The sequence below is a fragment of the Papio anubis genome, chromosome 17 (genome assembly GCF_008728515.1).
Source record: "Papio anubis isolate 15944 chromosome 17, Panubis1.0, whole genome shotgun sequence".
In the NCBI taxonomy this organism is placed as follows: Eukaryota; Metazoa; Chordata; class Mammalia; order Primates; family Cercopithecidae; genus Papio; species Papio anubis.
Window position 1 is genome coordinate 11,251,636 of NC_044992.1, and position 13,529 is coordinate 11,265,164.

General features: G+C 45.1%; 1 protein-coding gene across 1 annotated transcript in view; it reads left to right on the forward strand.

Annotated features, from left to right (window-relative positions):
• DNAH9 (dynein axonemal heavy chain 9) overlaps positions 1-13,529 on the forward strand; it is a 381,289-nt gene that overhangs the window by 134,199 nt on the left and 233,561 nt on the right. Inside the window, exons 28-29 of the mRNA XM_003912358.5 lie at positions 2,245-2,349; positions 13,106-13,263. Coding sequence (XP_003912407.4) covers positions 2,245-2,349; positions 13,106-13,263 — 263 coding nt within the window. The remainder of the gene's footprint in view (positions 1-2,244; positions 2,350-13,105; positions 13,264-13,529) is intronic.

Genomic DNA, 13,529 nt, shown 5'->3' on the forward strand with positions numbered 1-13,529 from the left:
AAATATTTGTTGCAATGAATGAAAAAAGAAATCTCTTAATTCCAGAAGCTCAATGAAAGGTGGGTTTTATTTTTCTCTTCCTCTTTAAAGTCTGCCCTACAGCCAGGCGCAGTGACTCACGCCTGTAATCCAAACACTTTGGTAGGCCAAGACAGGTGGATCACTTGAGGCCAGGAGTTCGAGACCAGCCTGGCCAACATGGTGAAACCCCGTCTCCACTAAACATACAAAAATTAGCTGTGCATGGTGGTGCATGCCTGTAATCTCAGCCACTTAGGAGGCTGAGGTAGGAGAATTGCTTGTACCCGGGAAGCAGAGGTTGCAGTGAACTGAGATTGCGCCACTTCTCTCCAGCCTGGGTGACAGAGCAAGACTCCATCTCAAAATAAATAAATAAATAAATAAAGTCTGCCCTACATCCTACCTAGCCTATGTGGCAGTTAGACCAATCCTCTCATACCATTGCTCTGCTCATGTTCTCTGCTGCAAACCTCCAAAGATCCCTCATAGTAATTCAAGACTTTTTACAACCATGACTTCCTTTAGTAATTCAGCTTTCCAATCAAAATGGCTCTGTCATTTTTCTCTGCACACACCATTATTCTGCTTGTATTTCTTCCATAATCTTCCTCCTCCTGGAAAGCCTCACCCCTTCCATTCTGTCTACACAGACACCCCTGTCCTATAAAGCCATCATTTCTCATGTGTGTCCTAAAGCATGTCGTTTTCTGTGAGATCCCCGTATCTTCTGACTCTAATCCTAGCCATGTAATGCAGTGAAACTAATGTTTTTGTTACAGGACTTCTCAGAGCCCTTAAATGCTAATACAAATTGTAACTGGGCCAAAATGGGTTGAAGAATGTGTTTCCCAAATTTGCTTGACCAAAAAGCCCTTTCTTCGAAGAGCATCTTTCAGGCCTATGGTTCCGCGGAATAAACTTTGGGAGGTGCTATTGTGCTGCCATCTGACTTTCACCTCTTTGGCAAAACTGATCACTCGGGAGCATGCTGACGCACTCTTCTGTGAACTTCATGACATTTGTGGTTTATATTATTCAATGAAACCACTACTGATGCAGTAATTTTCCTGTTTTTATGTATATACCTTATCTCCTCAACCTGACCAAAAGTTCTTAGACTGAGCTCCCCAGTGTTCAGCACATGACCTGTGCACAGAGCTGATTGTCAAAAAATGCCCACTGAAGGCTGGGCATGGTGGCTCACGCCTGTCATCCCAGCACTTTGGGAGGCCGAGGCCGGCAGATCTCGAGGTCAGGAGTTTGAGACCAGCCCTGACCAACATGGTGAAACCCCGTCTCTACTAAAAGTACAAAAATTAGCTAGGCATGGTGGTGCATGCCTGTAACCCCAGCTACTCGGGAGGCTGAGGCAGGACAATCACTTGAACCTGGAAGGTGGAGGTTGCAGTGAGCCAAGATCTCACCACTGCACTCCAGCCTGGGCAACAGAGTAAGACTCCGTCTCAAAAAAAAAAAAAAAAAAAAAAAAGAGAAAAGAAAATGTCCACTGAATAAATGAATGGTACTTTTCCATTATTTGCATTTCCCTGGTATTTTAATGATGTCTCCTTGCCAATGACCTTGTGAGTGTCTTCCAGAAACCTATCCCTTTATGTTGCCCCATCACTTACCAGTTCATATTGAATGCCCAGGATGGCTTTTACTTTTAGGACAGAAATGCATTATTCCCTTGTAAATTCATTCCTTACTCTCATTTGAAAAGATTTACCTTTAGTGTTTTTCGGTTTGTTTGTTTTTTTTAACAGATGTTATCACCTCCTGTCTTTGTCTCCAGCTACCTCACCACTCTGGAAAACCTGGGTGGTTGGGCACAGATTTAAAGATACAGACATAAATTTTTCCATCAGTGCACGACAAAGGCTGGGTGGAAGGCTTTTTGTCTGTATAGCATAAGAAAAATCATCTTTTATTCATTTCCTGGGATTTTGAAAGCTACAGAATCAACAATAATGCAACCCTGATGACATTTTAAAGGGATTTTCACCCAAGTGTCTTGAAAAGGTTCTATTTAATCCTGTGACTTCTGTTGACACCCCATAACCATCAAACATTTAATTGTTCTTGAAATTTTAATACAAATTTCTGACCAGTGGTCTTTAGGGGGACTAGAAGTATCTATAATAAAGGGGATGGAGAATGACTTCAACACGTATTGATAAGCCTGGCCTGCCGGTAATTTAATCTTTGTACATTTTCTTGCAGTCTTGTGGCAACATCTACAAAGGCCTCGCTCAGACGGGCGCCTGGGGCTGCTTTGATGAGTTTAATCGAATCTCCGTGGAGGTCTTGTCAGTGGTGGCGGTGCAGGTAGGGGCCGGAAGTTGGTGGGAGCCTTGCGGTCTTTATGTTGATCACTGCAGAAGTCTATGTCCTCTTGTTTTCGACCTCTCCTTAGCATCTGCGTCCCTTTTTCCCTGTCATTTCATGCCCCTTTCTCCACCCTCTAAAATCAGGCTCCAGAGAGGCTGTCCTTCAAAATGGGTATCCTTCAGTTACCCACCAAAGTAGATCCATTTACTTGGCTTTGGGACTCTGTTTTGTTTCTGTAAAATGGGCAGAAAGAAGATCTCTCCTACCTGCTTCCTCTGGGTGCAGAAACATGAAGATGGCAGAGCTCAGCTCCTTGGAAAGGCCATGTTCTTTGGTTATAAACCAAGGCTTAAATTTCAGTTATTTTATTTCCTTTTGGAATCTTTGGGCAAGTTGTTCCACCACGCTCAGCTTAATAAAATGAGGAATACAGCATGAATGTTTTTTGAATGAAGTCACTTTTGGGGTGAGATTTTATGTAAGCATGCCACTTGTCTTTCAAGTCACCCAGAAAGCATTTATTAAACACCTACAATGTAGTAAGTGTTACGCAAAAGACAGGTGAAGTTTCCCAGTTGAATAGAATGTGATCTCTAACAAAAAAAAAAAAATTGAGCTCTCGAGATAGACACGAGTACTTTCAATGTTCTAGAGGTGACTTCAATTCTGACTGAGCATGAGACTTCCAAATGCGTTACCTTGAAAAGATGGAGAAGATTCTGGATTTGAGTCAGGATCCCATGAACAATAGGAGCAGGAGAAGGGGGAAGGGGAACGTGAATAAGCTTTTGTTGAAATTCTGTACCAGGCACTTTTCATACATCATCTTTCACATCATGAAAGATCTTTCACGTCTTTCCACCATGGCCCTGCAAGCCACTATTCTCCCCATTATGTATGTGGAAAAACCGAACATCAGAGGGGAACTGTACCTTGTCCATGGGTAGACTTTTGGAAAGTGGGAGGGTTGGTAGGTGTACCCTGTGCCCTCACTGACGCTGTCCGGGTGCAGATGTGGGCACTGATCTGGTTTCTAGTGGGTAAAATGCCAAAGGAGAAAATAAGGCTGGAGAGGCAAGTTCGAACCCAATAGTACCAGGCTGAAATGCCTTCCTCAGCAGGCAGCAGGGAACCCCCAGAGACATCCGGGAGGGAGATTGCCCCTCTATTTGGCAGCAATGTGAAGGAGGGGCTGAGCAATAGGAAAACTGGTGGCTGAGGGCAAGTCAGGGGTCTCTCCCAGGGATTCTTACTGCAGCTGCGCAGGCTCCATTCCCCCAGGAACCCCATCTCCAAGATAAAGCACATCGTTTGCCAGCATCTATTCCATACCCCTCCCTGTAGGCTGAACGCCCCCATCTCCTGCTAGGGGCGGCTGGTTTCAGAACCCACATCCTGCCCTTATCTCAACAGAGCAAAGCAATCACAAGGCCATCATGTGATGATCAAAGCTGTGGCGAGGTGCTTGGGACAATGATGTGCCTGGTGCTCCCAATGTGTGCCGCACACCATACAATCAAAAATGGTTTAATGTTGCTTGTGTTTGCTTTCATTTCCAAAACAGTATGCGCACAGTACAGAAAAAGAAAAACGTAGCTATGAGAGACTCTTTGGTCCCTACAGGTTTCTGTAATCTTTTCAGGTCCAGACAAAGGAATAAGGAAAGCGTTTAGCTTGACTGACATTTTTCTAAGGCAAGAGAGCGGGATTGAGGGGAGGGTGGCAGAAGAGGGGTTGGAGGAAACATCAGGCAAAAGGTCGCCCCTGGTAGGGAAAGATGACTGAGCCAGCATCATCCCTGTCCCCCTTTGCCCTGGCAGGAGCCAGCATCCATCCACATAGCTTCCACATGTTGTCACCTCTCATCCTACAGACTGTCCTTTTCACAGGTAGGCTTGGACATAGGGCTGTGGGTGGGGCACTGAAGCAACCGCAAAGCTGAACAGAGGTAGGGCTCACACCATCCGCAAATCCATGCCACCTTCATCTCCAGCTGCACCGAAAGCCACAGGCAGTCAAAGGGCTCTGCCAGGTCCCTTCACTCACCGAGGTGGTCTGTCTTTCCATCTCTCATGTTTGACAGCCACTGACTCTTGTCCACACTCTTCCTTGGTGAAGATCAGAAAGTTGCTGGAACGTGAGGCTCTTCCCTGGTTTCCAGTGGTGAAATATGGTTTTTCTCCTTCTTTGGGTTTGCTCTGTTCAGCAGCAGTTAGTAGAGGAAGGAAGACAAATGGCTAGCCTGGACACTCTTGGACTGAAACCCTTGACCAGCTTGGCTCGAAAGAGCTGGTTGTGTGCATCTCAGTAGCATCACATGAGTGTAGCTTGAAATGGGCTATGGTGAGAGTCCTTCCATCATGAAAACTGCCAAATTTTATGAATCAAGGGCATTTTTGCTCCCCTGGAGAGCTGGTTGTTAAAAATTTACCAGCGCACCTCTGCATTGTAAGGATGTAAGCTGAATGTTGCCAGATCTTTTACGTTTTAAAGAGAGACCAGACATCCAGATTTTTATAAGAAATCAAACATGTTTCCTGGATGCTTTCACCTTTGGCTGGTCACTTCACAACCTGGAATAAGGAATAATGCCAGTGTTCGATGCTGGCTCAGCCACTTCCTAGCTGTGTGACCTTGAGCATATCCATGTCTCAAGATCCACATCTGTAAAGGGAGTTAATAATAGCACCTCCTTGAGGCAGTTGTAATAATTTTTAAATGAGTTAATATCTCTAAAGCACTTTTTTTTAAAGCCCTACAGAGAATAGTCACTCAACAAATGCTTTGATGATGATGAGTAGTGGTGGTGGTGATGTTAGTGATGATGATGATGTTAATGGTGGTGATGGTAGCGGTGATGGTGATCATTATGCTAATGGTGGTGATGCTGATGATGATGATAGCGGTGGTAATGGTGTGGATGATTATTCTAATGATGATGGTGATGATGGAGATCATGGTGATGGTGGTAATGATGATGGTGGTGGTGGTGGTGGTGATGATGGTGATGATGGTGGCGGCGGAGTGATGATGATGGTGATGATAGTGATGATGCGGGTGATGGTATGATGATGGTGGTGGCAGTGATGATGATGAACGATGATTCATCGCAAAGTAAATAAATCGTAAATGAAATAAATAGAGATAATAAATGTCGTCATAAAAATAAAACCGTCATCATCGTCATCGTAAATATTAATGTCATCATAACAATAATAATGTCGTAATGTCGAGAGTAATCATTAATGTCGAGGTAATAAAGTAATAATAATAGTAAATTAATAAATAATCATGCAAATAATATCGTAATCGTCGTAAATGTCGTAAATAATGTCGTAATGTCCGAATAAATATCGTCGTAAATAAATGAAAATAATGTATAACAATAATGTCGTAATAATAAATAATGTCCGTGTCGTAATGTGTCATGCAATGTGTCATGTAATAATGTCGTAAATGTAATGTCATACAATTCTCATGTCGTAAATGTAAATGGTAAATGTCGTGTATAATGTAATGTCGAGAATAATGTCATGCTTAACAATGTGTCGTAATAATAAATAATAATGTCGGAAATGTCATTAATAATAATATAGTAAATAACAATAATAATAAATAATAGCAATAATAGTAAGTAATGCCAGTAATAATAAAATATAATAATAAGTAATAAAGTAAATGTAAGTAATGTCGTATAATAATAAAACAGTAAAATGCTTATCCGAGAATCATGTAATGATAGTGATAACGATGGTGGTGGTAGTGATGAGGATGATTACTATCTTAACACTGCAGGAAATGGGTTGAAGAGTAGAGGCTGGGATACACAGGGCAGGGAAAAATGGTTCACATCTTGGTCTCACAGGTCTTCTCTATGCCCTTCACTCCTTCTCAACTGGAACAACCTCAAGCTATCTTATCAAGCTTAACAATGTACTAATCAAGGAGGCAGTGCCCAACAGCCATTGTTCCCCCTGGATAGTAGATAGACACTGCTATCTACTATTTTTTGCTTTATTGCTATCTAATATTTTGCTTTATTTTAAAGCTGCTCAACACAAGGTCAGCAATGCATTCTCTAAGATCACTTAGTTCCTGTTTGTTCCTGGAATCAAATGAAATAAGTTCAACTTGGGAGTCCCTGATGCTGTCGTACTCTGATCTAGGAACATACCCATCAGAGATATTTCTCAAGAAAGTGGCCTGACAACAGCCCAGGCAAAATCTGAGCTGGTAACTTTTGAAATTGAATACCCATCCAAGGAGAAAATTGCACTTAATTATTCACACGGCAATCCAGGCTGGCATATTGGTTCAGAAGCCACACCAGCTGCTGACAGTTCTCTGCCACCCTCCCCTCTCCTCCTCTCCACTCCTTGTCCGTCTGTGCTCTTCTTCCCAGTAACTCCTACAAAAGTGATTATGCTGCTGGTCCACAGCGTCTTTGTCAGTGGACATTCTCATGTCTCCATCAGACTGGTCAAGCAAAGTCACATAGCCACTTGGGAAAAACTTCAGTGTGGCAATTCCAAAAAAAATTACTCTGCTATTTTAAAAATGTCTAAGATATTACTTAATTTTTTCTGGAATCTCTTCTTTACTATTGCAATCAGCTGTCTATGCTTTGGGTTATCTGTGCCTGGGGACATGTGCCACAAGGACACACCCCATTGCCCTGTCCCCCTCCATGCCCTCTGGCCAGGCATCCCTGGCACTTTCTTCTCTTCCCTACAGTACAAGCCCCAATAATGGGTTGGGCAGAGGCAGGAAGCAGGTAGAAGCAGAAGATCATTCAGCAAAGACTTGGGAGCCCACCAGAGCAGGGCTCTAAGTACTCCAAGCACCAAACAAATGTTCCAGTCTCATAGCCCAGGGAGCTTCCCATGTGACACCCTTTAGAGAGAAGCTTAAAGTCTAATGGGGGAAAAAAAAAAAAACACCAGAAATGTTAAAATGTTTAAAAAGTGGTGAGTGGGTTGCACTTCCTAAAGGCAACAGACTTCAATCTGCCATTGCAGTGGGAAGCGTGGAGCAGGCCAGAGAGGATGTTAAATAGCACATGGCATTTGGGGCAAAGACTTGAAAAGAGAATGACCATGGGGGACCACAAAATGCGCCACTCTCCTAGAATAGAAGGGCCAAGGTAGAGGGGTGAGGAGAAAAAGCCAAGATCCCCATAGCATAGGGCTAGCCCATGACCTCCTTAAAGTATGTCATCTGCACAGAGACTGCACGGCCTTAATACTTCACTGAGTGAGTCAGACACAAGTCCCTAGCCTGAGTGGGAAGATACAGGGACAGAAGCCTCTGTGATCAGCAGCTTCCAGTCATGAGAGGAAAGGTGTCATCCTCATGCAAGTAATGCAGCGCTTATGGTCAGACGGGCACGCAACGCTTGTGCAGATAACAAGGTTGATCACTGGACATCAGGGCTGGCTTGCAATATATAGAAGTAAAACCTAGCCGGGTGCGGTGGCTCACGCCTGTCATCCCAGCACTTTGGGAGGCCGAGGTGGGCGGATCACGAGGTCAGGAGATCGAGACCATCCTGGCTAACACGGTGAAACCCCGTCTCTACTAAAAAATACAAAAACTTAGCCGGGCGTGGTGGCGGGTGCCCGTAGTCCCAGCTACTCGGGAGGCTGAGGCAGGAGAATGGTGTGAACCCAGGAGATGGAGCTTGCAGTGAGCCAAGATCGCGCCACTGCACTCCAGCCTAGGTGACAGTGCAAGACTCCATCTCAAAAAAAAAAAAAAGAAGAAAACCTAGGCAAAGTATCCAAATGATAAGGCAGAAAATACGTTCCATGAAAGATGTGCAATTTTAAGGGCCATAGAGACTGGAAAGAGACAGTAAAACCATCTGGCTGAGGGGCAACTGTGGACCGTGAAACTGGGATGGGGCAGCATAGCCCAGTGGCAAGAACAGTTCATTGACTTTCAGGTAGGTGTCCTGAGAGTGACAGCAGAGGGTGCCGGGCATGGCTGGTGTCATCTAGCCCCACACTACTCAAACTGTGAACCAACAGCACCAGCACTCCCTGGGAGCTTGTTAGAAATGCGGAGTCTCAGGCCCGACCCCAGACCTGCTGAAACAGAATCTTCATGTTAACACGTCCTCCAGTGATTTCTATGCACAATAAAATCGGGGACTGTGCCACTGTGGCACAGTCATCTCAACCCTGGCTGCACATTAGAATGGCCTGGGTAATTCTACAAAATAGTAATGCACAGTCTGCACCCCAAAAAGTCGTTGATTTAGTTCCTGTGGAATAGGACCAGTGGGTACTTTCTAAAAACTTTCCACATGGTTCACACGTTCAGCAAATTTTGAGAACCAGAGCTGAGAGAGAGACTGAAAAATGAGGAAAACACCACTGAGGACTGTAGAGTTTGGGTTCACATCAAGACCCCCAAGACTGAGCCCAGTTTGTCCCAGCCAGTGCTCTGCAGGGGCAAAGCCTCTCCAGGCCAAGCGGGGCAGAAGGAAGTGGGAGGCCCAGGCTGATCTGAGAGAAGGAGAGAGGGGAACCTCTGGCCTTTTCCAGGATCCGGACCTGGAAAGCCTTTTCCAGGCTTTCTGGACCCTGATCATTGTTATGTTCCAGTGATTTGCTCTGCAGACCTCAGTTGCTGCTAAATCCTGTCCTGTACAAACCAGGCTAACCAAAATTGCTATGAGCACCGATGCTCCAACATTAACTGCATCTTTGAGTCTGTTCAACACCCTCCCATCTGAGAGAGGGAAGTCAGTATGCAGCTATGAATGAGGCCACCTGGGCAGAGGTAGGGATGAGTAGAAATGTAAGAATTGACTGGACTGCAGTGGTTCTCAAATTTCAGCATCCATCAGAATCACCTGGAGGGCCTGTTCCCACGTGATTTGCTCAACCCCATTCCCAGAATTTCTGATTTGATTTATCTTGGAGGTGGAGCTAAGAATTTGCATGGGAGTTGGTTTGGACCCAAGGACACATGGTGTGGGATGGAGGTTAAGTATATCTTCTCAGCCTCAGGGTCCTCACTGGTAAAATGTTTGGTCTAGATCAGGGCTTGTCAGCCTCAGCACTATTGATGCTTTCGGCCGATCATTCTATTTTGTGAAGATCTATCCTCTGCATTGTGGATGTTGAGCAGCATCCCTGGCCTCTACCCACTGAATGCCGGCAGCAACAAAAGTGTCTCCAGACATTGCCACATGACCCCTGGGAGAGAGGAATTGCCAGCTCATCCCCAATTGAGAACACTGGTTCCTACATAGCTTTCCATTTTTATTCATTTGTGTTCTTTTTTTGTTTGTTTTCTTGTTTTGTTTTTTGATTTTTGTTTTCGAGACGGAGTCTCACTCTGTTGCCCAGGCTGGAGTACACTGGCGTGATCTCAGCCCACTTCAACCGCCGCCTCCCGGGTTCAAGCGATTCTCCTGCCTCAGCCTCCCAAGTAGCTGGATTACAGGCACGTGCCATCACGCCCAGCTAATTTTTTTGTATTTTTAGTAGAGACGGGATTTCACCGTGTTAGCCAGGATGGTCTCGATCTCCTGACCTCATGATCCGCCCGCCTCGGCTTCCCAAAGTGTTGGGATTACAGGCGTGATTATTTGTCTTTTTAATGTGTGGCAAAACCATATTTTCTTATTTTGTGGGAAGTATGCCTCTAAATTATAACAAACATGATGGTTTTCAGAGTAAAACAAATTGCTCTGAAAACGTATGTGTTTGGTGAGAAACTGGTCTGTGGCTAGCACAGTGCTTCTTCTGGTACAAGAGCGTTTGGGGGAAGTAGCTAAAAGCATGTGCTTCGGCACCAGATTGCCTGGCTTTTAAACTTGAGCTGCTCCACTTACCAACTGTGGGGTTTCAGGCAAGTTTCTTTTTTTTTTTCTTTTAACTTTTTATTTTGAACCAATTTTAGATTTATAGAAAAGTTGTAAAAATAGCATCGAATTTCTACATATCTCACTTTTAGCCTCCCCTGAATGCTAACATCTTACATAAACATAGCACAGTTTCTTAACTGCCTTCTGCCTCAGTTTCTTCATCGGTAAAATGAAGATCTAAGACTACCTATCTTAAACAACTGTTAAAAGCTTTGGATGGAATAATTCACAGAAAGTACTCAGAATCATCCCCGGTACATACTGAATGCTCAAAAATGTCAGTTATTATTTTTTGTTATTCACTGTGGCTTTAAGATCTTCAGAAAACAGTGCATTTTCAATAGAGAAACAGATCCCAGTGGGTGAGATGTGCCTGGCAGCCTTAGCTATCAGTTGCCAAACTACCTGTGTTGTACTTCCATCTGGCTGGGCTTGCATTTAATCCATACATCCCTAGTCCACCTGCTTCTCCACTCCCCCGTCCCTGCTTCCAAGCATCCCGAAAGACCCTCTGGCCTTTCCCAGGACCTGGACGTTATCAAGGTCTCTCAGACCCTGATCATTGTTATGTTCTAATGATTTCCTCTGCGGGCCTCAGTTGCTGCTAACGCCTGTCCTGTACAAGCCAGCCTAACCAAAATTTCTATGAGCACCGATGCTCCAACATTAACTGCATCTTTGAGTCTGTTCAACACTCTCCCTCAAGAGCCCCTCTACAGAATTTTACACAAAAGCACAGATGCCTCCAATCCGAAAGTGCATCATAAATTCTTGCTGAGCGTGAGGTTTCTGGGCTTCGGTGTTTCGAGACAGAATGCTGAGTCAGAATGAGCAGCAGAAAAGGTCCTAGGCTCGTGCCTTAGTCTTCGCCCAAAGGTAGCAGAGCAACTTATAAGCGCTAATTAAACTTGCTTTCCCACTCCCTAATAAGGCAAGTGCTTTGTATATTTTATGGACGGGAAGACTGGGAACAAAGGAGAGAACCAGGCTTTGCCAGTCACGTAACTCGCAGGATGATGAAGGCTGCAAGAGGCTCCACGGCAGAGCTGGGCTGGGCTGTGAGCCCCACGCAAACCAGCAGAGCTTGATCTGTTTGGCCAGCGTCCTGGCTGCTGAAGCCTGCTTCTGCCAGGATGGCATTGATATTCTGCACGTAGAAAAGAAGTCTCAGTTTCAAACTAATTGCTGTGAGCTCAAACGCATACAGTCATTAGCGCTTCACTCTGGGAAGAGAGCTGAATCCTAATTGTAGAACTGTCATGCATCCAGGCAAACTGTGTACTCTGGAGACAGCCGTGCCCAGTGGTAGATGGTCCAGCTGCCCCCCCCCAACCCCTCCCACTGTTTCACACACACAACCCTACAGCCCTATCTCTACAGAACTAGGCTACCCTTTGCTCTTCTAGCACCCTGGACTTAGCCGACCTGCTGAGGCTCATTCAAAACCTCGCACCCGCCCCAGCTTTTGGGTTTTGCTTCTGAGAACATAAGAGGCTGGAAATTCCCAAAGACCTTCTGGGGCCGGGCTGGACAAGGCTGTGGGCTAGCCTGAAACTGTGTCCCTTTCATCTTTGCTCTGTTGCTGATCATTTTTGCTTAACCCTTTTCCAAGCACCAGGTGTGACAATAAATGGTTGAATTTCACTTCTGCCTCTCCTCCGACTGCTAGAGAGTAATCTAGAACATAGATCTGAGTGGGTCAAGCTTCAGGGTAAATCCTCCTCTGACTCCAGACTAAGTTTAAGAAAAAGTCTGATCTTCTAAAGAGAAAAGCACTAACAGCCCTCTGGGTCTGGCCCAGCCTAGCCTTGCTCCATCTGTAAAGGGTGACCTGTTCTGGAGGTGTAGTCTGGGGGGTGGCTATGAGGAGTTAAACCAAGACAGGGACCACAGTTGCGATGAGAATGGTCACATGGATATCCCTCATGTTAGCTGGTATTTCTAAGCATTTTCTGTAGGCTACGCACTTCACAGACTTTATTTCATTTACTTAGAACAAGCTCAGCAGGTAGCTATGGCATCCTCACCATCACACAATACCTGAAAGCACAGGCTCCAGGATCCATTTGCCTGGATTCAAATCCTGATGCCCCAATTAGTAGCTGTGTGACTCTGGGCAAATGTTTCCATCTCACCATGCTTCTGTTTTATCTGAGATGGTGATGATGTAATTGAAGCGCCCCCCTCCGAGTATGGTGAAGCTCAAATGAGTTAATACATAAGTAGTGGCCAGAACTGTGTCCGGCCAGTGGTCAGCCCTAATACACTTCAGCCATTACTACAGAGAGAACCCACATTCAGGGAGTTGAACACCTGTTTGCTGTTCCCTCCCATGCTGTTAACCACAGTGTGATAAATATGGACGTGGGCAGCCAGATTCATTGTTTTGTTTTGAGATGTAGCCTCGCTCTGTCAACCAGGCTGGAGTGCAGTAGCATGATCTCGGTTCACTGTAACCTCCACCTCCCTGGTTCAAATGATTCTCCTGCCTCAGTCTCCCAAGTAACTGGGATTACAGATGTGCACCACCACACCTGGCTAATTTTTGTATTTTTAGTAGAGACAGGGTTTCACCGTGTTGGCCAGGCTGGTCTTGAACTCTTGACATCCAGTGATCTGCCCGCCTTGGCCTCCCAAAGCGCTGGGATTATAGGCATGAGCCACTGTGCCTAGCAGTGGCCAGATTTCTTTTAGACATGCACCCAGGGCCTGTAAGTAAGGGGTCTGGGGTGTGGTCATCATGCCTGTCTTTCAGTGAAAGGGGCCACAGGACAATTCTCTGTGCTGTGTGTGACTACAGGCTCCCAGCTTTAGTTATGACCCTTCCACTGAAATGCAATTGAGGAATTTCTTGCTGATTGATTGGTTCACCAGGTAAAAAGCATTCAAGATGCGATTAGAGATAAGAAGCAGTGCTTCAACTTCCTTGGGGAGGAGATCAGCCTGAATCCTTCTGTCGGAATCTTCATCACCATGAACCCGGGCTATGCCGGCCGCACGGAGCTGCCAGAGAACCTCAAGGCTCTCTTCAGGTGAGTGTCAGCTCTGCCCCATGCAAAAGCCCCAAAAGAGAAGTTTCTTTCATTTTTCCACTTCAAATGTGTGATGTATATTTTAAAGAAAATTTGGAACATTTGGAAAAGTAGATTTTTAACAGCCATCTTTAATGTCTTTAATGCAGTAAAATTGCTTTCTGCTTAATTGTGTTCTGTTCTCCTTTGTATACACATTTTAAATCCACACGTCAGTACCCTACATTTGCGGTCTACATAGTTTTGTGTTGTTTTGTTTTTTTGTT